Raw genomic sequence first — 26,671 nt, 5'->3', positions numbered from 1 at the left:
CAGCAATTGAAGCAAAACCTGGTTTTAATTCTATTTATTGAAACCAATTGCAAACCCATGTGGATACTCTTAAACAGATTCAGCTTTCCTAAAGAAAAAACACTGCAAATCAGATTTCAATTAAAGCACAGAGGAGCATCCACAAGTGGTTTTACACCAGTGTAATTAAATGGATTTCAAAGTTTAAGTTTAGTTTAACTAAAGATTTCAAAGTTTAACTTAAAACAAATGTGACTTTCAATGCAGATGTGACCTGGCAGTCACTGGCTGTTGGTATATGGGAGGGTTGGGAACTTTGCATACTTAAACCTCCCTGTGAGAGTCCTGGGAGTGAATAGCTGTAAATACACCCTTCACACAAGCCTTTTAGTATCTGCAGTGTGTGAAAGTATAAAAATTAAGAGCAGACACTAATACTAAAGACTATAATCCATACATCCATTTTTTTTTCTTAAAGGAAAAAAATATCCTGGTGCATAAGCAATATCCTGAAGAGACAAATTTACTTCACTAAGGATTTGGGAACCCTCATTTTCACTCAATGCATCTCAAGCAAGAGTCCTGGATTGTGGTTATTCAGGTTTAACAGGACTTGGAAATGCTGACTGAAGCTAGAGGCAAAATTCCCCCACACCAGAGTGATGTAGCTCTGGGCTTGACCATGCTGCAGCTGGCTGGAGACCATCCCAGCCACAGGCACACAGCTGGGCTCAGCAGGAGCAGTCCACTGGTGACCAGGACATGATGGGGGGGTTTCACAAACCGTTTCAAAATCCAAACTCAGCAGTTTGGTGGTGCCTGCCATCCCAGGACTGGTTGCAGGGGCAGCCTTGCACAGCTGCTCTGGGTTTAGTGCAAAGTGTAATAAGCTGCTTGGCAACTCAAACCAGGCTAAATAAAAAAAGCAGAAGAGATTTAAGTAACTCATATTAGTGCTTCAGAGAAGATTCACTAGTGGGTAACTAAGGGTAGGGATAGTGGTACCTGTAGGCAGTGCTGACAAACTGCCTGGACACGATCCAGCCAGCACAGCACCACAATGAAAGGCAGCTGCTGTCCTCTCCACCCCTCATCACTTAGGGGAAATCTGGTAGATTTCCCCTGTATGAAAGACTGTGAAAGGAGCCTTCCCAGAGCTGCAGCCCAGCTTGAAAGCAAACTAGGGCAAGGCTCTGGGTGTTTCTAGGGTTTATATTGCTGATAGCAAGCAGGTAGAGCCATAGGAACAGGTGGGCAGAGCTTGGATTTGGCCACAGACTTGTTTGCATCTGTCTTCCTTTTGTGTCCATCCCAGTGCCTGCAGTGGAAGGCTGGGACACTGGTATCAGGCACAGCATCATCCACAGGGGATGTATCTCCCTGGAGTACTGGACAGTAATTCCAGTGCCTGAGCTGACAGTAAAAAATATGCACCTGTAAACTGACCATTAAAAGGTCAGTTTAGCTACAACTGATCCTTTTCTCAGAATCATAGCTAAAAGCTGAGTTCTCTGGATACTTTCTGTTACCTTGCTAAGCAATCTCCTTGCTCCTCAGACTCTCCAGACACAGCAATAATTTTCCCCCGTGGATTCAGGAGGATGACACACAATCTTTTAACATCCTAGCAGGCAAACTGTAACTTTCCCCATTTGTTATGTGTGCTTGTTGCCATCTTCCCTCTGCGGGGATAAATGTGCAGCTCTAACCCTGAATTTCATTTATTTACTGTCTCCTGACTGTGAATCCCTTTCAGTGTTGCTAACTTCACACTGGTTTGCACACAGCATCCAACTCCACAAGAGCCCAATTTTCCTTTCAGGCTGATGATCTCCTGCTGCAGCAGCATCAGCTCCCCCTGCCAAGGAGCCCTCCCTGCCAGCCCTCCTCTCCTGGCCCACGCTGTACACCTGCAGCAAAACAACACAATCTGTGGCAGATTTTACCTCTTTTTCTCCCCCAGAACTGGGCTGCTGCTTGGCTTGCATTGCAGCTCCCTGGGGAACAGCATTTTAGCTCTGCAGGAAATACTACCCCAGGTCTCTCTCTTGTAATGGTTTTAATTTTTTATCATGCTCAGAGCACTGCCTGCTGTCTCTTAAGCTTTCATATGCACTGGGGAATTTCTTTTGCTTGGGAAATATTCCTGGGTTTATCAAAGATTATGTCTGGGTTTTCTAATAATGGGGTTTCTAGTAATGCCTCTGAATTTACTTTTTTTCCCCCTAATTTGCAGTCTGATCTCTCACAACTGACATAATGCCCCAAAATTGCAACACTGCACCTTTAATCTTAGATCACTCACCAGTTCTCTTTTTCTTCAGGGAAGAAAAGAGAGAAAAAAAAGGTAGTATCAGGAGCAGAAGTCTCTTCTTTGTTGAAGTCTTTGGCCTCAGGTCAAGAAGGCTTTTCATGGGAAAGCCCTGCCGTTCCCTGGAGAACTTGCATAAAACCCCATTCTCTGCTGCTACCTTCACCTCTGTGCCCTCCCAAGGCAGGGGCTGTATCTGTTTTCCTGTGCTGCGTCCTTCTCTCCACATTTATTTTTTGCTAATCAAGTACAGCTATTGCATCACATGGGAGGTGACCAAAGGAAATTTCAGCCTAAAGAAACTAGTGAATTCATGATGCTGCTTTCACTCTTCTATGAATTATTAGTATCTGTTTTGTCTGGCTGTGTATTACTAAAATAATTTGGCCACTGTTTAATATAGATGGGTTTCTACTTTCACATGTGTTAAGCAGCACTGTGTTTTTGGCATGACCTGTAATCCCAGCAAGCTGGAATTCCAAAACAGCCTGTATGCCACTTCTTCTGTCCTTACCATGCAACAACCACACTGCCATTCAATTTTCACTCAGCTTCCTGCAAGTTTCTCTCACATTAGGTAGAGGAAGCCCCTGGACCCCACGTGTCCATCTCTGCATGCTGCCCACTGTGGTCATGGCAGCAGTGCTGCTTTCCCTGAGCACATGGCACTGCTCTGCACCTCACTAATCATTTCTGCTGGTTTGCACTACTCCTACCTGTACAATCTGATTCTCCAGTCCACCACTTGTGTCTCAATGCATTTCTCTTCTCCAACTTTAATAATTGCATTTTACTTCCTCCTCTTGATGTCTGTCTTGCCTTTGCACAAACACAGGAGCACTACTCAGAGCCCTTTCCATTATGTCTCTGAGCTACCTCATAAATTTTCTTTGCTTGCATTCTCCCTTCCTTCCTAGAAGTTTTACATCAGTCCTGCAGGCTGTGGGACATGGAGAGGAGAATCCATGAGTTATATTCTGGGCAGAAGGAAGTTTACTGTGCCCATGTCCCATCAAACACCCGCATCAGTGCAATGCTGGGGCAGAACCAATAACTCCTACTCCTCACTGGGACTTCTCAACCTGGCCTTGATTCTATAGCAGGGGCAGCACTTGCAGTGTTCACTGGGCTCACATCTGCCCAGTTTGTACTTCTATAAACACCATTCAGCAAGCATCACAGACATTAGTGAGCTAACAACAAGTTCAAGTACCCTCCAGCATTTTTGCTCAAGTTTTTATTCCCCTTAATCACTGCTCAGTTCATCGTGAAGATTTGTGAACATCTTGCATAGCTTGGCCATTTAACTGCTACTTTTCCTGATTCTTGTTAATACTTGTCAATTTTCCTATAAAAACTCATTAAAGGATTTTTCCCTTCATTTTTCAAAAATAGGATTTTCCCTTAGCTTGGCAAGTCTATTCCTGTTCCCATCCTAATCCTGCTAGAGAATGTGCATTGCTTATTACCCTTAACAAGACATCCACTCTTTTTCTTGCATGTCTGGCAGTTCTGCAGCTTTCCCCTTGTAAGCTGAATAAAGCTTCATTTCTGCAGCCATTTCTCTTCCTGCAAGTCCAGCTGAGGCAGAAAGCCTAGGAACCTTCACTATGCCCTCCACTCACAAGGTAATTCTGAATTTCTGGTTGTTCCCACAGATAAATACAGCAGCTGCCACAGCCAGCTCAGATCTGCCACTGGGTGCAAGCACAAAAAGGTACCTGCTCCAGAACAACAACTCACTTTTATTCCTGTGAGTGTAGGCCACATATCCACATGGAAGACAAGGTGTTGATCAACAGCCAGCATGGATCCACTAAAGGTAAATCAAGTTTTACCACCTGACTGCCTTCTACAAAGGAACAACTACCTGGCTGGCTGAGGGGAAAGCAATGGATTTTGTCTACCTTGACTTCAGCAGGGCTTTAGACACTGTGTCTCACAACATCCTCATAGGCAAACTCAGGAATTGTGGGCTGGGTGAGTGAGCAGTGAGGTGGATTGAGAACTGGCTGGGTGGCAGATCCCAGAGGGTTGTGATCAGTGGCACAGGGTCCAGTTGGAGACCTGTCACCAGTGATGTCCCCAGGGTACTGCACTGGGCCCTGAGTTGTTTAACTTGTTTATCAGTGATGTGGATGAAGGAACAAATGCCTCCTTTGCAAGATCCCTGCCAACACAAACCTGTGGCTGTGCAGCCCTTCAGAGGGACCTTGATGGGCTGGAGAGATGGGCAGAGAGGAACCTTCTGAAATTCAACCAGGACAAATACAGGGTCCTGCACCTGGGGAGGAACAACCCCATGGACCAGCACAGGCTGGGGCTGACCTGCTGGAAGGCAGCTCTGCAGAGTAGGACCTGGGGGTCCTGGTGGACACAAGCCGTCCATGGGCCAGCAGTGTGTCCCTGGGGCTAAGAAGGCCAATGGAGTCCTGGGGTGTGTTAGGACGAGCAGGGCCAGCAGGTCAGGGGAGGTGATCCTGCCCCTCTGCTCAGCCCTGGTGAGACACATCTGCAGTGCTGTGTCCAGTTCTGGGTCCTCAGGACAAGAGAGACATGGAGAGCCTGGAGTGGGTCCAGCAGAGTGTGACAAAGATGATTAAAGGTCTGGAGGGTCTCTCTTATGAGGAAAGGCTGGGGGAGCTGAGCCTGTTCAGCCTGGAACTGAGAGGGGCCCTCATCAACGTCTGACAGTATCTACAGGGAGGGTGTCAAGAAGATGGATCAGACTCTGCTCAGTGGTGCCAAGCAACAGGACAAGAGGCAGTGGGCAGAAATTGATGCACAGGAAGTTCCACCTGAATAGGAGGAAGAACTTCTTTCCTGTTTTGAGCACTGGGACAGACTGCACAGAGAGAGTGGGGAGTCACCCTCACTGGAGATATTCAAGACCCATCTGGACACAATCCTGTGCCATGTGCTCTGGGCTGACCCTGCTTCAGCAGATGCCCCACTGTGGTCCCCTCCAACCTCATTCATGGTGTGATTCAGTGAGTCTCCTCAACCATGTCCTGAAAGGAGAGTTCTCCCTCTCCAGTACAGAATCCTATTGCAGCACTCTCTGTCAGAGTATTGTCATAAAAACATCTACCTTTTGCTTGTAAGTTACCACATACTGCAAAAATCCCCATTGAAGTGTGTACAGGAGTATCCCCCAGAATGAAAGGCTCTGTATGCATTTAATAATGAAATGCCCATTTCATGTTTAGAACCAGATGAAAAGACAGATAAGAGCAACTGGAAACTTGGATATTGCAGCTTCAGCCTGATAAGGCTATGCTTTTACCTACTATTCTAAATATGTCTTTTTTCAAAACAAAAATATTTCATAAGGAATTTTATAATAATGGGAGAGCTTTTATGTCCCATCTGAAAGGGCTCCTTGAAACAGATTTAAAAAGAAAACATCAAGGAAGACATTAGGACTGTACCTCACTCTTTCATCAGTATATATAGTTCATAATGCACATCAGGTGCCACGGGAACTGCTGTTCAAGGTTAAAGCAAGGTCCCTATGAAAGGGGCAATTACTCTCTAGTGACAGATACGGAGAAGAAAGTCAAAGCTAAACCGTGTGAGCTAGAAAGGCAGGAGAGCTCAAAGTTAACTGGAAAAGCTACAAAAGCCTTTACCTCGGGAAGAGGCCACTTCAGCACCTGGCTGTGAATTCAGGTTTTAATCTGTCACCAATAGTCCCCGACAGGCTCCCCCTCCCCAGGCCTCAAAAGCAGCTGGCACAGCCCCAGCGTGGAGCAGATTCCTGGTGGGATTGGAGGCCCGTGGGGAGCAGCAGGACAGGGAGCCCTGGGCTGCACTGGGGGGCTGTGCCTGCACTCTGCTGGGATGCTCTGAGAAAAGCTTGCATTCAGCATTCTTGTTAAGTACTGAAAGCATAATGAAAGCATGTTTTTGAAAGGAAAATGAAAACCAAAGCTCATGTCCAGTAACACCAAATTTGGTGGAGATTCCAGGAATCTGAGTTCCACCCATGGGGAGGTCTGGAGCCATGAAGGCTCATTGGAAGAGAATGAAATTGGGGAACATTTAGAGAAGATGGGCATACACAAGTCCACAGGATGATGTGGGATGCATCCATGGGGCTGAGGAATGTGGCTGATGTCAGACAGGCTGTGGCCATCAGGAGAGGTTCCTGAGGAATAGAAACAAGCATCACTTCTGTCCTCCAGGAGGAGGATCTGCAAAACCAGTGCCTGATAAACCTTAATGTTGCAATGAACGTTGGTACATCAAAAATGTATAACTTAAAAGTAACATCTTTTCAAAGGAGAAACCTCCTGGAATGTGATCAAGAAACCAAACAAGGCAAGAATATTACCTGTGAAAATTCAAAACATCAGACTCTCACTAGAGAAAAATGCAGCAATATGAGGAGATGCAACTGTAACTAGAAAAAGGAGAAAAACTTTTAGTATTTTTGATTTTCAGGGGAGGGAAAAAAAAAGCATATTTGCTTTCCTCAAGTGGATGAAAGACACCTGTATAAAAAGAAGAAAGACAGTTCTGGCTGACTCTGGAATAGTAATTTACAGGGAAAATTGTAGTTCAAAGAAAAAATAAAGTATTTATTCTTTTCATAATCAAATACAAAGGAACACTCAAGGTATAAGTCTAAGGGTAAAGAACACCACTAAGAAGCAGTTTCAAGTTCTGCAACCTTCCTTCAACTTCCTATCACAGCTTACTGAAAATGGGTTTCTTTTCCTTGCACCCATAGTGCAAGAGAAAACTAAATCCAAAAGCTGGGAGCAACCTTAAAAATGCTCTCATGCCTTTAATAACAGAAACCTTCAACATTTTCAGGCATAATATGGTGAAGTGGACAAAGCCATTGAAGGTGAAGAACGAGAAGATGCTGTTTCCTACCATTCCTTGGGTCCCTGGGCTGTATCTTGCAACCCCATTACATGAAGCCTCCCTTTCCCAGAAGGAATCATCCTGGCTCTGTCCTGCAATGTCCTTACAAGTGTCATAAATGCTTCTCTCTCCTTGGGTGCCCCACAGCTGACTGGTCTCCAAGGAGACCTCTTCAAGGTCCACAAACTGCCTGGATCATGATATATTATATATGATATATCCAGGTGATGATATATATTTGCACAGAGAAAAAGTAACGACCTGCAACAGGTAGCAATGAACCATCCAACTGCTTGTGTTTGGGAATTTTTTTTAACAAACATGGATACTTTTCCCTGTCCATAGCTGGCCCTCAGCAGACAAAAGTTCTTTACTGACATATAGCACCCACCAGGCTGCTGCACAAATCCTATCCTTCCTTCCTGCATCACATCCCAGAGCTTTAGAGCAGAAAAGCACAATGGAAAAAATGGAAAAAAACATGTCAGACAACCCTCACCACTACCCCTTTTTGAGCCCTGCTAAAATGTCAACTTTTAATTATTTTCTTTGGAACGAATGCCCATTTCATGACAGGCTTTGAAAATCTCTTCAAAATATGTAATTTAGGGCTAAATTCTTGTTTATGCTACTCAGCTTCTAAAGTTATCCTGTCTACATGAGATTTTTTAGCCAATAAAACATGACTGAGTACACATGAAATAATAAATTTCATCTCCTGTCCTGATTTTTTTTCAGGTAATTAAGCCACACAGAATAATACAGTTTAATCATTGTTAGTATGGGACTGGCATTTATATTTCATCTAGAGTTAATGCAGTCAAACTGAGAACAAAAGCAGCACAGACAAAAGAGAGCCAGACTTCACTAAGTTAATAATTAATAAGCACTTTGACGATATTTAACCCATCAGCAAAAACACAAAAGAATTTTGGGTGCTCTAAGCCTCACTGCAACAAACTGAGCACCTCATACTTTCACCAGTACATATGGTGCAGCAATCTTTTCAAGTGTAACACGATAACTCAACATGATTTCTTACAACACTCCATCATCACCTCTGGATTCAAAGGTATAATATGCATTTGGATTTTTATGGATCTAAGAAACATCGATTTGCTTAATTGTGTCATCTGAGACAACTCAACTCAAATCAGACCAGGTTTGCTGTGTCTTTCCCACGCAGGGATACTCTCAAACCCCACAACAGATCAGTGGGAGAGTTGGAAAATTAACCTGTCAGCATAATACAAGCCTCTCTTTACCATTGATAATGTGACTTGGTCCCAGATAATGTTTTCTGAAGCAGCAGGTCCTTTCACTATTACTGTTAGTGCTGCCTGCAAGTTTCCCAGCTGCCAGATCATGTTTCTTACTTTTTTTTAATATTATCAGATCACACTGCAACGGGAACAGGTATTATCCACAAGCTCACATTTAAGTAACTGCAGTACATAAATATGCTGCTTCAGTGAGCACAGACAGAACCATCCCCAAGACGCCCACAAAAGCAATAAAGCAGCAAAAGTACAGACTGAAACATCATTTGTGAAAGCCTTTGATTTTGGAACTGATGAAGATAAACATCTGAGCAATATTCTGAGATTGCTACATTAGGTAGCAAAAAAGTTGCAGGTTTATTTGGTCCCCTTCTAAAGATTCACTTCTTCAGGACTCCCAATTCATAAACTCCAGGTACTTTAGATCATTCAGTCTTACCCTGTGTTAACTTAGTCATGTACCAATCTATTGATGACATACAACTTTTATTTTAAAGCACTCAACAGGTGAAATATTTACTCTGGCAGCCAAGGCAGAGGAAAGAAGACAGGAAGAGAAGGAATGAGCTTAAGCCCCATTACCAAGAGATGGAAGGATCAGAAGCCTCGAAAGCACTTAAAAATACCTCCCAGATCTGCAGCATCCAGTGTTCATTTAAAACAGTGGTAGTTTGAAGCAGTTAAAAAGGCAAAGAAAAATTACTATGAACAAAGTGTAATTAAGAGTATCTGCCCAAACTTGCCTGAAATAAAAGTTAAACAATTAATTGTGTTATTTTCATAGATGTTAAATCAAATGCCAAAGATGGTATTTGAAATGTCAACATTAACAAGACACACCAAGAAAAGTTAAGTTAGCAAGCTTTACACTTGCTTTTCTATTGGACAAGATAGATGCCTCAATCCTAGAGCCATTTAACAGCAAGACGGGGATGAAAACACATTTAGTGCCTCTTCCTCAGGGGAAGAAAGGGGTAGAAAAGACTAAGAATCCATTTTGGAGATGTCATTTCAACATTCACTTGAAGTTTTACAGTGCCTGTAATTCAAGATGAGTTAGATTAGCAAAAACCTTGTATTTAAATGGTCTGACTTGATCTGGCTCACAGCTCTGTGGGCATCTGGTGCATGGTCAAACCCAGCCCTCAGGGATGCATTTTGCTTGGAGCCCAAACACTGCAGCCTGGCTAAAAGAATTCCAAAATGTAAATAATGAGATAAACAATCAGGTTGCACTTGATCAAAATCTACCCATGGCATTTACAGCTTGAAGGATACGAAAACAGCACCTGGGGAAAGGGACTGTTCTGCCATACTTGGATGTGTACACCATGGGAAAGATCAGAAACAAAATTAAGGCAGAATTACGGCTGCAGTAGAAGAGCAGAAGGTTTGGCTCACTCCAAAGATAACATTCTATATAAACTGTATGAATTTTTTCATGTTCCTACTTCCAACATTTTTAAAAACCTACAAGTTACGAATCTTTTCATCTCTTCAAACAGTTATGCAAAACTTATGGTATAATTATGTTTAATTCTACAGGCAATCAAAGCTTTTTGTCTTGTAACTGGGGTGGAGTCTTGCCAATTCCCAAAAGGTGGCTGCAATACTCTTTACAGCTGCACTGCCTAAGAAATAGGAAAAAAAGCCACAATACCTGTACAGGACAGGAAAGGCAGTGGGGAAAGAAAAAGAGTAAATTAAAAAGTTCCAGTCTACTAAGTGCAATGCTTCATCTCCCCGTGCCTGGCAATTCATCTTTAGGGGTAATATTTCCAGAAATTAAATGGTTTTTCTTCTCTGAGTGACAAAAAGATGAAGACTATTACTCAAACAAGTCTCCAACTCTGCAGACAAAGGCACTTACCACAGCACAGCTCTGTCTCAGCTCTACAGCTACACTAAAAGGTGACACAGCAGCGGATCAGCCGCCACCAACGCCGACAAGGGAAAACAAGATGTAAAAGAAGTTACTTTGACTAAGGACAAAACCAGCACGTGCTTTCTACATTAAGCTACTACTTCAAACTTTATGCCAGAGTTTCCAGAGAACAGCCAAGTGCTGCAAAGTTAATCAAAACAAGATGTCTCTGAGCCATTGAGTACTGCAAGAGATCCTCCAGTGTTCAGCAGCAGGACCACCCAGACATTTCTTTTAAGATGCAAACCCAACAGCTGGGAAACCAAGCTTCAGCAAGTTAAACCATTTCTTCTCCTGTGTAACCTTATCCCTCCCCAGGACTGCTCATACACAAATACACTCTCATTCACAAATACAGCTGTACACTTAAATTTTGCCTTTTCTGATCTCATCTAGAATCCCAGAGTTTTGGCAAGCATGACTATTAGATACAATTAAAAGCTCAACTGTGATAGTTCTTGGTTAATTGCAAATAGCACAGTGATTGTGCAGAGAGTTCAAGTATTCTTGCATATCTTAATTATACTCAGTATTTGATAGTTGCTGAAAAGAAGAGATACTGGGGAAAAATTCCAGTAAGAATGCATCAAGACTTTTTTTTAAATAACCAGAAAAAAATCACTTACAGTAATAGTTGCATTTTATTTTCTCTTTTAGTTTCAATGTGCAGTATTTTCAGCATTTTTTTTTTTTTTAACTTAAACATACATCTAAAATTATATGCTATCCTTTTCCCTTGAGTACAATTGCTTTTCAGGTTGGGGCTCCAAGCTTTTGCTCATCATTGCCCTCAAACTATACCCCACCACAGGGTACCTTATCCTTGTCAAGTTTATCCAGCTTGATGGTGTGTATACATGGACTGATGGGAATGATAAACTCACACAAAATGGACATGACAAAAGCAGCACATGCTTCACAAATGCTCTGCAGCATTTATACCCAGTTAACTAAATGCAGCTAAAAACTTGATATACAGTAGAAGCTCTCCTGGGTATGACTGTGGGATTCTCAAGATTTTTAAATGGATACTTAGGTAGCATGCACAAAGAGTTCACCCAAAATCTCTGTATTCGGTTAAATTAACATAATTTCTCCAAAATTTTGCTACATTGCTTACTCTAGTTTTTACAGCAGCTTGTTTTCACTTCAAAATACTTAAACTACTTAAAAATTAGCAAAGTATTTTGCTCTCTTGTAACTTTCATCAATTGTGTCCTTATAACCAAAACTGTTTTAAAAGAGCAAAGCACCTACCATTGTCACTCAGTTTACTTTAGTAAAAAGTTTAGTTGGGATTGTACATGGAAAACATCTGATTTACACAATGAATGTACTTAATCAGTTCCCTGTCTTCTCCCATCCCTTTCAACCACTGGGTAAGATCCTGAATGACTGAATTTAATTAAACTGCTTATTGCTATTATTTATTGCTCTTTATACCCTAAAATTTCTTTTACTATGGAAGCATAAATGCTCAGCCCTGACAGCTCCACAAAATCTTAAGACAAACCAGGTGTGCTGCTCTTGGAGAACTGTCTGCAGTGTTTTGACACAACCTCCTTATATGCTATATAGTTAACAGCCATTGAAAAAGGAGAATGGCAAGACAAAATGCTCTTAAGGCAAATCTACCAAATATCGACAAATTACTTTTAACCCAAAAGGTTCCACTTGTTTCCCTCTTCATTCGACCTAAATCTATTCACTCATTACTCAGTGCTTTCGGAATGCTGCTGGTGGTTAAAAAACAAGCAATGTCTTGGTGCTAAGAAGGCATTCCTACCAAAGCTAAAGTAACACACAATCTTTTACTAGAGGCTTTAGGCAAGAAATGACATCTGTGTATACACTTTAGAGAAGATTTAAATAAACTCACATTCAATTGCAACTTGCAAACAACATAAATAGTAAAGAAAGTTCTTTGAAACCCCGCAAATAAGAACTGGTTTACAATAAGTTGTTGTTTGCAACCCCTCACTGTTGCACCCAGTGCAATGGAGAGAGCATGCTGAAACCAAACACAAAGCAAACTTTATTTAATGGGCCAGTGGGTAGCTGGTCCAAAAGCTATTTGTAACAAGCTGGCTGGCATACAGTGTTCTTAGGGGAGGGCCACGTTACAGGTTTAGTAATGTAGTTTCTTTGACAACTGAATTGTAACTGAAGTTTTAAACATTAATCTGTCTCAAGTATGCTCCCAGTCATGCCATACCTCTCATCTTGTAAGGCTGCAAAGAAGCCACTTGCACTGCAAAGCACATTAAAGATGCTGTCTGCTTTGCTTAGCCAGGACACCAAATGTATGTCTTAAGACCAAGCACATTTCTACCCTGATCTCAATGAAAAATGAACAGCCTGATTTTCAGAATTAGCTTTCTGTTTACAGCAAATTAAAAACACTCTGTGAAATAAAATCTTGCATAGAGACAATCTCAAAGGACAAGCAGTACTTTAATTTCCTTTAAATCCAACATCAGAATCCCTTAATGGCCACTGTTCTGCTGTTACTGCCCCTATGGCACACCTCGTGGCTCGAGTCACTAAAAGCAGACAGGAGTGATTTTAAGTATGATTTCATTTCAAAAGAAATGAGAGTGTGGAAAGAATGTCTGGAAAGAAGACAGGAAAGTGTGCTGCAGTGAAATGTCTGAACTGAAGCACTACTGCAGTGTGCTCCCACACTAGGAAGACCCTTAAGCTACAACTCCTTCAGGTCACAGAGAATTTAATAAGAGGAGGTGCCCTTCTTTAGACACTTAGGACACATTACAGGAGGTACATATACTACGACAAATCTCCAAGACAAGTTAAAACAGATTAAGTTATTACTACCAGTGAATCTGTGTGAGGTTACAACTGAGTGCATCAGCTCTAGAGCTTGTCTTGAAACAGGTAATGCAAATATTTGCTCTAAGGCTGGCAAGAGGCATTTGAGGAATGGGACTCTGTCACATTTAATGTTTTTCACTCAGCTGTGCTGACTGCTTAATTCAATGTGTTTCTTCACTGGCTTGAAAGACTCTATAGGAAGTCCCAAGCTGGTTTGGGAAGTTTCATAAAGGGTCTAGCTCCCATGATCCCAAGGTAAAGTAACCAGCTGGTCTGTGTTAATCATGAGGAGCTTAAAATTATGAAGAATTTAACAGTTTCATAACACAACATATACTGTTATATGGTGAAAAATTTGACTAACCTGATGCTTAGAAAATATATTAAAATCTATTTTAAATTCTGGAAAATAGCTTACAAAAATATCTTCACTTAAACTATATATCATACAAAAACTGACTGGTGTGTGGGTTTACAGTAGAAAACGATTACTGGTGATTACAAAAGGGAAGAGTGATCTATAGTACCCCTTAATGCAAACACAGGGCATTAGATCTCACTGCCTGGAATTTGACTTTTATCAGAATTAAGATAATTTCCAATATAACTCAAAAACTTTCAAACAGTATCTATTTATTAAACCTTTTTCTGAAATCCTGTTCAGTTTCTTTTAAAAATCACCACAGTGCTGTGGCCCAAAGAAGAGTAACCCAACTAAGGACAGAAATAACTGCTCTAGATAATAATACCTGTAGAGAGCTAAATACAGCAACATCTACAGTTGTTTCTACTGCCCATACTATCAATTTCCTCTACCAGTTTCTAAAAGGAAGCGACACCAGCGGACAATTCCTTTGTAATCGATTTACGGGCAGAAGCAACAATTTTTGGTCTAGATTGGAATTAGTTTAAATACATGGGTTTAATAAATACAAATATACACATCTGTATACATTAAATGTTGTCACATGTGTATAATTTCAACATATACATTATATACAGAAATACATACAGTACATGCTCCTCCTGACAACACTATCTCATTTTTCCAAGTGTCACCAAAAGGTGTGATAAGAAAATGAAGAGAGGTTAAATGCAGGATCTGACTGAGAACCAAGGTATCATTTCTCTATAATGAAAGACTTAAATACAAGTAAAGGCAAATGCTGTGCTAGATTTCCTCATGTAAAGCTTAGGAATCAATGGCATTCCCTGGGTGGTAAGTAAAAGCTAAATCTGGCCCTGCGTAGTGTCCTGAAATTCAGGGATATTTGTGTGTCTAAAGCATTATGGATACAACAGGTAATAAAAGAGGTTGTGTAATCTAACACTTCAGCCAGTCCCAAAGTAGACCACAGCAGCCTTCTGATTCTTTACTGCTACCATATATTTGTTTACATGAGAGTGGTCCAGATGACTCCATGGTCTCAGTTAGGAAAGGTCAAATGGTTGTTGAGTACTGGGGAGCTTGCACCATTTTGTCTCTTAAAATGCTGTGCAGCAAATAAGAGCAGTTGCTTAAGTATCTAAAGTTTGATCCGGAGTGACTAGTCCTCTTTTTTACCATTATATCTCAAAATAAAGGAATTCAAAAGAAGCTACAGTAAAGTGGATCACAAGAATGCCTCCTTAGTACAGTTTCTCAAGACAAATTAATCAACATATTCCAGTTTTAAAGCACTTTAAGAAAAAGTGAGATGCAAAACAAGATGTAATCTGTACATTAAGATGGATTTCCAAAAGGAACATGAATTCAAGCATGAGGAAAAAAAATGAGGACAATACAGATGTCAAGACATTCAGTAGCATGGCTTTTGTTCATCTCCAATTACAGCACAGCTCATGCACCACACATCTTACAATTTTACATACTGTACATAATATAGAAATATTTAAGTTAAAATTTCTTTCACTGATAGACTGTACTCAAATTTGAAATCCTGAGAAGAAAAAGAAAAACGTGTGGTTACGTATGTGCACTATATCTCTGGTATCACCAACACATACACCACTGGATATCAGAAAGTCCAGAGAGAGAAATCACATGCTGGAAGTGTAAATCATAAAAGCCATTTTCTCTTTTCCTTGTTTGGGCGAGACATTAGGAAACAAATTCTATTCTGTACTACACAACAGTATATACAGGTACATAAAACTATGAAGTTGGCTAATGACTGCAGGTTGCAATAACAGTCTGTCAGTGTCTCACTGGCTGCACCACAGTGGCTTCAGCTGCATCTTGGGAAGAAGAGGAATACCAGCTACCCTGCATGTGGTACTAGCTCATAATTTACACTTAGGATGTGTGGCTCATGTTAGTCCCCAACATCGACTGAAAAACACTGACATACTTCGCTCCACTTAGAGGTGCTTGGTGTCAACAACTACACTTGACTTCTCAGGTGATTTCCAGGTGCTGCAGAGCACTTGTCCGTGCATGCTGGAAGGAAAACTGACAGGTCTGTATTTATCACAAATGCAACCCCAGGTATTTTCTTGATCTTGCATTCCTCTTAATTCATATTCCAACACTAGTCATGCAGTTCCACTACACATCAGGATGTTCAACATGCTGTGACCTTGTGGACATTCTGCAAACAAGTCAGCAGGCGATGGTATGGGGTTCCTGGAGATGCCACCACCTCAAACACTGACTGGAACGCTCTCCGATCCAATTCTTCATCGATCTGGTGTCGGTAGAAGTCTATGGCCACCAAACAGAAGATGTTAACATCCACTTGCTCTGATTTTCCCATTCTGCTGATAATATGTGGAAGACTGAAATAGAAGTTAAGGTCATAAAATGACAGACATTGTTCCTCTTTTGGTTCAGCAGTTTAAAACCTTGTTCTCCATTAAAACAGTTTATTCTTAAGCTCACCAACGACGTTCAAGTGCAAAAGACTGTCATCTGGCAATTAACTGCTGCTACATAAACCCTATTTCTTCATTAACATCACACAATTTCTTATCCTCAGAAATTAATTTCAAGCTAGCAGTAGTTTTCTTTATCCATTGGAGCAAACGATGCAATCAGCAACTGCTGGGAGCCAAAGAGCACTGCTGTGATTAAGAGTCATTAGGACATTTCAAACATGACAAATAGCCACTTTTTTGTCTGGTCACAAAATGCACCAGTTATTGTTCTGTTTGTTTCAGGGGTTTGTTTATTTGTTTTTTAAATAAATATTAAAATCTGTTTTTTAAAAGCCCAGCACTAATACCACCTTTTTTTTTGTCTGTTCCAATTTATTTGGCCAATGCCATTCCATTGCCAAAGCTCACTATTACTGCAGTGCACAGCCAGAGGGATTAACTGCAAAACACAGTTTGTATATATAGGGTAACTCTTTTGATTTTGAGTTTGTTGGCTTCTTTCATTTTTTTAAATATATTTTATCTTGCAGAAGGAATACAGCAAAGCTTTTAAAGGTCACAGCAATACTATCTTGGTGAAGCTTTTAAAAAGTCCTTCAAAATAAGGACTTTCCCAATCATCCTGCATAGTCAAAAGGAACTGATCTTAAAGCAGTAGTTTTAGATAACCGGTCTCATATTCTGTTTAGATGTTCTCTTTTTTCCACACAAACCCAAGCTACCAACAGCACAAAGCAATATACACCATTACTATCTGCAGTAAAACTGCCTTTTTCATGTCTTACACTTGTACTCTTATCCTTCAAGGCTTTACACACTATAACTACCCAGAAACGACACACATTCAACCTTTTTAGGATACATTGCTGAAATCCATTGACTGGTGGAAGCACTGACAAAAAAACAGGAAAGACTCCACATTGCCATTGCCACAGGTGTCCTTTGTGTGAAATTAGAGAGAGAGAGCATCACCCAGTCACGGACCATCGAGGATTGTCCAGTGCTATGCAGTGTCTGGAACACCTGCAAAATATTGTACACAGGAATAAAGACAGCGTGGATGGATATGGGAAAAAGTTCAGTTTCTCTTGTAAAGGTTCTCTCTGGCTACAAAGCTCTGAGGGTCACAAACTGGAGAAAACTCTGAGTCTCATGAATTAGTGAACTGGATTCATGACAAATGTGCCAAACTGAAGCAATCATATAGAAATATACAACTTTTTTGGTGTCTCTGTTTTTTACAGATCACACGTGCTGTGCACATCCACTCTCCTGTGATGCACAAGTCTAGTACGTGCTGAAGAGCCAAAAGCCCACAAGCCCAGCTGAGGCCACAGGGCCTTGTCTGTTGGGTTCACAAGGTGATGGCTCACTCAGATCTAAAATCTGAATACCAGGATCACAACCACTAATTTTCTCTTTATTTTCGTGTTATTAGTGACTGAACTGTTCTGCTGTGAGCTTTGGCCTCTAGGTGACATGGCAATTCTAGCCCTTGATGCTGCCTGGAAGCTCAACCACTGTGACTGGTCTGTTAGATCTAACAGAAGTGGGATATGGCCCTTCAGCTGAGCTGTCAATTATTTAGAAATCTTCTGAAACATTTAAGAAAAATAAATGGATCAATACTACCTTATATACTACTGTTGCCATGAATTGTGGGTATGGCTGTTGATTGGACAGAAATTCTCCAATGACTTTGTTCATTACATCTTGTGGGGGGAAGAAATCATCGAGGAACTGTGGAAGAATCCGAGCCACTACTCGAGCTTCAAAAGGAAATCCCTTCCTGATCCTGAAAATAATGAAAATTTAAATATTTTATGACTGAATTCCAATACATATCATTTTACTTTCATCTCTGAGTAGGCAAGTTCTCAGTACTGATGAATCCAAATCTTCATGTAATCTTAGTAACAGACTACCCAAAAAGATCTATCAAAGCAGGCAGAAGCTGTTACAGGTGTGCCCTGACCCCACACTCTCCCCTTTTCTTTTTTAAATAGTCACATTTTTTTGAAGGTCTGGAATTACATTCGAGATGAGACTTACGGACAGGAATGCTGAAAAGACTAAAGAACAGAAAAGGACAGGGAGATCACTCCTTCTAGTTATCAGAGAAAAGACCATTTATAAGCAGAATACTAGTTTTCATTCATAACATCTTGGCTTTTTTATTCAAGAACAGAATGACCAACACATCAAACAAGAAAAGCAAGCTGCGTTGCTGTGTAAAGTGGGGAAAAGATACTCCCACCTACAAACAATTTTGTTTAAATCACACTGATTGGAAAGTCTTTCTAATAAAGGCTGCATCTGTTGATGTGTCAAGATCAAGTTACCATCATGTCATTCTTCCCTGCAAAAGTTGTTTTTTGCTTGTAGTAGTCACATTTGTTTTGCTAGCTCTTCAGAGTGATATATTCAAAAGCACTCAAGCACAGCTCTAGTTCTGTTCTCACCAAGTGCAGAAGCAAAACCCTCCTCCAGTTTATGGAAAAACCACTGAACACTTTAAAAAATGTAAACCATTACCCACAAACTACTACACAAAATCTAACATGCTATACTCACTTAAGACAGCTTGAGATTGTCAGATCAAAACAGGGGTTTTGCAATGCTCCCATTAATGAGTTCCATGTGAACACAGAAGTTTTACTGTATCCTTCCACTGCAATTACTTAACAGCCTCAGAAAGATCAACTCTTGAGTGTGGGGGGAAGGGGGAAAAAGTTTCAAACTCCTAGGATGGTTTGAAAGATTATTTCCTGTAAACTGGATTTATAGTCACGATTATATAGAAGACATCCTGAAAAGCACTTAAGAGTTTGACCTGAAGGGAGTTGGAAATACATTTATGAAGTATCATGGTTTGTGCAACACACAATATCAGTCAGGACATGTCTGGTTTTCATTTACATTCCTGCACATTTCTGCTGCCTTCAGCAATTCCATCAGTGTTACTGTATATACCAGGAGTGTAACTTTTAAGCGATAGTTAGTAGAGAAACCTCATTAATTAACTGTAAGAATTACAGTTAATTACAGAATTACAGTCAAATAGAGAAGTGATCACACAGTGACAAACGCAATCATTTCCCTCCCAGAGCCCCATTTAGACATTTTGTCCTCTTACCTATCAAAAAGGACAGATACCCGTTCCATAGCGACAATCACAGATTCACTGTCAGGAGCACCAGGATTTGCATCTGGGATACGGCTGGGACTGATTTTTTCCTTTCCTAAACCAAAATAATTTGTTATGAGTTCACTGTGAATGTGAACTTTTACTTTTGGTAACAAAAATAAATTAAGAAAATTAGCACTCTTAGTTAGCCAGTCTCCTAGCACATCAGAAGCATAAAATAAGTGAATACCTGTGTACATGCAAGTCAGCATTAATCCAAGGGCTGCCATTGCTCTGTGAGGGCTCTGCACATTCACCCTGTCAACACTCAGTTTAACCAGCGACTCACTGTCCAGCCTGGAAAGCTGCTCTGAAAGAAGGAGTCGCTCCAACCCTCTCAGGACACAGTGATAAATAATCGATGGTGTTGATTCATCACTTCCAGACACCATGACTCCACACATCTGAAATAAAGCAAAAAAGCCAACTACTTGTTATTGAGGTGTATTTAGCTCATCTTCTAGCACCGTAGCACAACAGTATGGAATGGCATCAGGTATTAACAAAAACTGATGAAACTAAACCCAAAAGCATACCTACACCTCAGTATCAAATTGTTAAAGGCAGCCATGTGGTGATCTCAGGTTACACAACCAGCCCTGACTGAAGGCATCACAACATACCTGTATAATTCCTGCAGAGAATTCAGGCCCTACATCAAGTGGGTAATTCTCGATCAAATAGAAAGCAGCTGCACACATTACCAAAATGTGCTCTTGGTTATGGATATTCACACAACTGCAAAGGAGCAAAAACACTAGTGGTCACTAAAGTTGTTTAGGTCACAAACAGAGACACTATAAATGATTTCTAGAAATAAGAAGTATTCTTGAACATGAAACATAAGCCCTTTTTAAAATCACAGAAAGTACTACTGACATGCTATAAGAGAATATTGATTATCATGAAAATGATAGAAAAATGAGGTTTAAGTAACACAGTTTACCAAAGACACAAAAGCCTGTACTATCAAACAGTTTTCTCACCCTCAAATATCATTTCACTCTGTAAATTAAACCTAAAATTGGATGATATTTTCAATGAAAATGCCAAAACCTGCTTGATACAACAGCCTGCTTTAAAATGTACTGGCAACCGCCAACAACAGAGAGCCCTTTTGTTCACACATAAACATGCAACAGTTTGGAGCCAGGGGGAAAGGGAGAAGAGTCTTACTGTGCTACTCCTCGCAAATTGGAGAGCAGATACTCGCTGATAATTGGAATGAGTTGTTTTGCTGTCTCGTCGAGCAAGTCACACTCAAGGATATAAAGAATTCCATGCAGAGCTCCAATCCGACTTGGCATGTGGGTGCTTCTTAGGGTTGATTCCAGCAGCCGACTTACTGGTTCAGCCACAGCTTTATCCTAATACATCCAACAAGAATATTCATTAGAAGTCAACATGGTTTAAATACTGGCAAGTCTTGTCATTTGGAAATACTTGGAACAAATTAAAGAGCAGGAAATAGGGAACCAACCAGAGCCTAGCTCAAACTATTTTGAATAAATATCACTAATACAATCAGACAAGAGATGAGTTGCAGACTAACAAGGAAATTGATGCTACTTTGTTTTATTTGTACAAAGTTATCACAATTTAAAATAAAAAACCCCAAACAAGATAAGGATTAGTTCAGTAAATAGTATGTGCTATTAAGAATATAGGACTTGAATGACTGAAATTTTCTGGCCTTCCAGCTAAGCACAAATGATGCTTCCATCTGAAACAGACTGGCACCAGACAACTATACTCTGCCATCTACTATCTGTCTACTCAACTCATAGCACATCATTTCATTTATTTGTTCTCTGAGACCACTGGTACTCAGACCTACATATCCTTCCCTCCACCAATCCTGTGATCTGGATGAGGGAATCAAATGTACTCCCAGCTGGGCAGGGATGTTGATGTCTGAGGTTCAACAAGGCCAAATGCTGAGTGCTGCCCTGGGTCACAACAACCCCTGCAGTGCTGCAGGCTGGGGCAGAGTGGCTGGAAAGGCCCTGCTGGAAAAGGACCTGGGGGTGCTGGTTGAGAGTGGCTGAACATGAGCCAGGTGTGCCCAGGTGGCCAAGAGGGACAATGGCACCTGGCCTGGATCAGCAATAGTGTGGCCAGCAGGACCAGGGCACTGACTGTCACCCTGTACTTCAAAGAATCATTAAGGTTGGAAAAGACCTCCAAGATCATGGACTGAGCCTTTGACCAAGCACCACCATCAACTAAACCACAGCACTGAGTGCCACGTCCAGTCATTTCTTGAACTCCTTCAGGGATGGTGACTCTACCACTTCCCTGTGCAAGCTGTTCCAATGCTTAACCACCCTTTCACTGAAGACATTCTTCCTAATAGCCAACCCAAACTTCCTCTGGCACAACCTGAAGCCATTTCCTCTTCTCCTTTCACCTGAGAGAAGAGGCTCACCCTTACTTTGCTATAGTCTTCCAAGAAGTTGTAGATAGTCATAAGGCCTCCCCCTGAGCCACCTTAGGGTCCATCCTTAGAGAAATGGTTTAGTTAGGTCAACGGCTGGACTCAAGGATCTTAAGGGTCTTTTCTGACTTAAATGATTCCATAATTTTATGTTCCATATTCACAGGTCAAGCTGGTATCAGATACTTCACTCCCTGTTATCAAATGCCACAACTTACTGAAATAGGCAAAATCAATTCTGAATTTTTGTTATGGAAAGTCTTTTCCTTACTATCTACTTAATTAGTAGAAATTACTTGCTTTACCTTGTCCTTTTGCTTATTAAGTATCTAAGATACAGGCCAGTTTGAGACAGTGTCTGCTCTCTAGTTGCTCTTTTTAAGCAGATTTTCTACATAACTGAGCACAGAACAACAAGCAACTCTTGATGGAATCAACTTCTTGTTTTTTAAATCCCACCAAGCTGTTATATTCAGCTGTTTGCTTTTGAGAAAGTGTTATTAGCTCACTGAGTGGGAAATGACAGCCTAGTCAGAATAAGCTGATTTCTAAAACTGTTTCTGTACGTTTGCCATCACCTTCCCAGCCTTCTCTTGCACAGTTACTGCTGCAATAGCAGCTACTGGAAGCCCCACCCTAAAAGCCTTTCAGAATTTCTTTTACCGCTATTACCCATATAGCTTCATATTAGTCTCAGAGTTTCTCAAATTACTAACTCCTTCCAAAATGATTTGTAATTTTTTTTTTCCTAAGTAATTCCACTCAGAAATGTTCACTGCAAAGTACTTCTGGTCTACACATCAGATGGAGTGGAGGGAAGAGTGAGGGAAAGAAAAGGAATACCTGACTATCTGGGGCTATATATTCATCATATTCATCATATGCACTGCCCCAGGCTCCCATGAGATTACCAGTAGCCATTCACCAGTAACATAAACCTAGCAAAAGCTGTTCCACAAGTCCTCATTTTTGGCCTGAAATGTAACAAATGAGGAGTCCATTGCAAAGTGTTGCAAAGGCAACACTGAACTGAGTAAGACAAACCAAAAAGACAAACCATATTAAGTTATGCTCAAACCTATTTAAAAAAAATAAAATCAAAGCAAACAATCTTTCTGTTTAAATACAAGACAATTGCAGATAATGTTTGCAAACACTGAAAGCCCAGAATACACACCCTGTTATTTCTTAGAGCCATGCAGATCAGCTAAAGGATATTCTTAGAGACAAACCACCCTTACCAAGTACACCAGGTTTTGCAGCAGAAGCTGAGTTAACCCAGACACTCATGAATTTGCAATGAACTTTCTGAGAATTTCTTACCATTCCAAGAACAGCAGCAGCTTTACAAGTAGCTGGTATCAAATACTGTACAAGAATCTCATCTTCTGATGGATGCACCTTTCGCAGTTCTGTCAGTGTTGTGTACATCATCTCAAACTGATTCCTTTCTGTAAATAAGTCTGACACTGCTAGAAGCTGTATGGGAATTAAAATTGAATATTAAAAAAAATCCCATAAGCAGACAGCCAGAAATTGACTCCCTTCTCTTATAATTGTGAGCAAAAGATTCCTCAACTGATCTATTAAATGTGTAAACATTTATTCAAGGGTCTGAAGTAACTATTAACTATTCCTGCCCAGAATTAATTCCACCCTTCATCTTGGATAATAATGACCTCCAAGAGGTCCTTTTTACCAAAAGGTTTACAAAATCAAAGCCACTATAGTAACTAACTCTGGGACATGAACAAACATTGCTATTTACAATGTACTAAACCATCCCAAAACACACAACACATACTTCTCTTGCAAGGACGGTTTCATTTTAAGCCGTAATAGTGAATAATGGCTGTAAAGACACATTCCACACCTGTGTGCTCTAGTTTTGCTTCTACACTTAATAATCAACTTAATTCTCAAATACATTGTTGTTCCCTCTTCATTTTCTTACAAAGGGATAGGATAAGCAAATATTGCTTTAACAAGCAGTAAAGTAAAATAACAACTGACATTAAGTAACAAAGTATTTGTAATGTAGCAGCAGAATGCAGATTTCCGATATAGCTTAAATCAGTATAATGCTGTAGCTGCTGAAGTTATATTTCTGTACCGCCCACAGAGTACCACTGCCAAGAAAATTCTGTGTGTTCCATACATTAAAAGATGCTTTATCAATGCTGCTTAGCTCTCAACACTTGCTAACATAAACTCAATTAAAACTCTGAATAATAATTCAGACTTACTGATCGAACCACTTCACTGATCAAAATGACTGGTGTTCTCTTGCTGGGGTTGGATGGCAATATCCACTGACTGTACAGTTCAAGCAAGAACTGAGAACAAGAATGGATATCTACACCAGCCCGGTGTTTCCTGCAAGGAACAATAAACAAGTGTTAAAATAGCTTCTTAGCCTGCTTAAATGCTTGATTTGAAATAATAGAGTTATTTACCAGCATCCAATTTATAAACCCAGCTTACTGAACTCAATATGAAGAAATAAAACCTTATCTATGATTCAAAAGAGAGAAGAGATAAAAAGATTAGATACCTGGTGTTGATAGGAGAGGTTGGTGGTGAGGAAGGAGCAGGTACATCATTCTCATCTTCTTCATCCTCACCCCACTCTTCTTCTCTCAGTGGAGTGATATTATTTCCTAACCATATGGAGTGTATAGAGACCTTGCAACACACATGGAAGAGAAAAACAAATAGCAGAGAAGTGCATTTAACACCCCAATAGTCAGCCTAGAAAAATCTTAGAAGCCCAACACATCTTCATTTAAATGACAGGCAGCAAAGAATCTTCTGGCTGAGGAGATACCCAGTTATGACCTGCCCAGTTTCCACTTGATGTCAAGCAACTCTTAACTAATTTTTCAGAACTGGAAGAAATATAATAAAAATCAAATTTAAAGCTGAGCTTTTAACAAACCTGTCCCAATTTGTAATCCATATCTCCTATTTCTCGTTCAGTATTGATCTGCAGTAGGAGTTTTTCATGGCTGATAAGAGCACCTGTAATGAAACACAAGATGTATTTCTAAAAAGTGCATAACAAAGCACACAAGAAAATGGCTTCATTTCCCACAAGCTGGCAAATTTTTCTGAGAGTACCTTTTCCACTCTTTAAATGTGAAAGAAATTCACTGTTCCCTTCTCCCCTACAAAGAAACACTTACCTGTAGTAGCAGGAGAAAGTGATGGAACAGGGTCCCAAGCTTGGTATAAATGATGAGTAGCAATATTATCTCTCTTAGACACCATTGCCTGGATTTCCTGTTCAACAATTCCCCTGATAACACTTAGCTTCCTTCCAAACCTAAAAGCCCAAGAGAAATCAATTTTAGTAGATTTTTTTCCTTTAACAGTTTTGTGCAAGTCTAGCTTACTCTGTAATGTTATGTGTCTATGCTTATTTTCAGTATCAGGGAAATAAAAATGCTGAAAAATATATTCTGCACACTGTTTTCTAGATTTTATTAAGATGCTATCTTTTTCAGATAATCTTTTAAGTCAGCAGGTTCATCCATGCAAGTTCTATGTAAACAGATCCATCCATATATACTCCCACTTAGAAAATACAATCTACACATTTTTTTGCTACTAGACTAAGCAACTGTCATTATGTATTAACCACAAGTTTCACGCATTTGAAAACAAGTGAAAATAAATACCTTGTGTCCAGAGCTTTTAAAGCTTTGTTGCGGGGCTGCTGCTCCAAACAGCTCACTGCTGGATTTCCTGCAACAGGTATGGTCATTGCACTCAGCACCAGGGAGGTTATGGCTTGGACTGCAAGAACATTGATCTGGGTCCTCTCTGTATCTTCCTGTAAAATTAACTCACTGTAATTTGAATTGTTAAAAAAAAAATAAAAAATCCCAAAAGGTCTGAATATCAGTTTGTCAGGTTTCACTAAATTATCATTAATAAGGCTGACACCTACTCTTCCTTCCCATCCAGAAACATACATGACATAAACAATGCACACAAAGCACTGACTGCAGCAGCAACACATCCTTCCTTCTCATCACTCTGCATGTATCCTCTCTTGTCCCAACAACATTAAAATCAAGATGTTCATTTTAGAACTTTTTAAAAAGTGTTTAGCTTCTCTCTTTCCAGCTACCCCTTAGTTACTTGTTGAAATAAAGCATCAGACCACAAAAATATTTGATCCATTTTAAAAGATGTAAGATGGCAACCAATGTTCAACTTTCAAAAAAAATTAATTTTATTTCAGGAAATATTAACGTACCGAAATTTACAACTGCGCTTAAAATATTTCCAATTTTGAACATACTGGTCTGCCTTGGAAATCAAGGGAGCACTGTTATTCTTATTCCACAAATATTCTCTATATGACAAAGAAGGAACAACCAATAGCTAGATTGCCCTAAGTCTGATCTAACATGGCCCTTATGCAGAAAACAGTTAAGTCAAGGTGTCCAAGCCTGTATAACTAACAAAATGCTAAACCAGGGAAGAGAGATGATGATTCCCTATTCCTTTTTGCAGTCTGACACCTAGGAAGCAAGGGAAGCAAACCTCTTTGTCTGCTACTCAGGATCCACAGTTTGTCCTCTGAATTCTTCAAACCGCTTTAGGCTCTGCATCTACCATCGGGACCATGAACAAGCCCAGAAAAATAACCTTTCAGGTCAAAGAACTAGAACCAAACTAGTAAAATCAGTTTGCTAGCAGATTAAGACAGCTGAAGAGGGAAAATCTCTTTTGTGATAGGCAAGTTCATTCTCATCTTGACTTTTCACAGAATAATCAACATCGGAAGAGACCTTCAGAGATCATTCAGTACAACCATTAATCCAGCACCACCATAATAACCCTTAGACCACATTCTTAAGTGCCACATCCACACCCCTACTGAATACTTTCAAAGACAGTGACTCCACCACCTCCCTAGGAAATTTATTCCAATGTCTAACACCTCTTTCAGGGAAAA

General features: G+C 40.3%; 1 protein-coding gene across 3 annotated transcripts in view; it reads right to left on the bottom strand.

Annotated features, from left to right (window-relative positions):
* Nucleotides 1–10,763: 10,763 nt before the first annotated feature.
* Nucleotides 10,764–26,671, bottom strand: part of HTT (huntingtin) — an 80,086-nt gene continuing 64,178 nt past the window's right edge. For 2 of the 3 annotated variants that reach the window (XM_083860827.1, XM_083860828.1), the window contains exons 54-66: nt 25,383–25,537; nt 24,888–25,027; nt 24,641–24,723; nt 24,257–24,387; nt 23,949–24,078; nt 23,026–23,181; nt 20,442–20,632; nt 19,889–20,003; nt 19,456–19,669; nt 19,215–19,320; nt 17,711–17,873; nt 16,941–17,101; nt 10,783–15,979 (exon numbers count right to left, since the gene is read on the bottom strand). In XM_083860827.1, coding sequence (XP_083716953.1) covers nt 15,766–15,979; nt 16,941–17,101; nt 17,711–17,873; nt 19,215–19,320; nt 19,456–19,669; nt 19,889–20,003; nt 20,442–20,632; nt 23,026–23,181; nt 23,949–24,078; nt 24,257–24,387; nt 24,641–24,723; nt 24,888–25,027; nt 25,383–25,537 — 1,959 coding nt within the window. In that variant the 3' untranslated portion in view covers nt 10,783–15,765. Of the gene's footprint in view, nt 15,980–16,940; nt 17,102–17,710; nt 17,874–19,214; nt 19,321–19,455; nt 19,670–19,888; nt 20,004–20,441; nt 20,633–23,025; nt 23,182–23,948; nt 24,079–24,256; nt 24,388–24,640; nt 24,724–24,887; nt 25,028–25,382; nt 25,538–26,671 lie in introns of all 3 variants that reach the window. The other variant, XM_083860826.1, reaches the window with a different exon arrangement.

The sequence above is a fragment of the Zosterops lateralis genome (genome assembly GCF_965231275.1).
Source record: "Zosterops lateralis genome assembly, chromosome: 5".
NCBI lineage: Eukaryota > Metazoa > Chordata > Aves > Passeriformes > Zosteropidae > Zosterops > Zosterops lateralis.
This window is presented reverse-complemented; position numbering and strand designations above follow the sequence as displayed.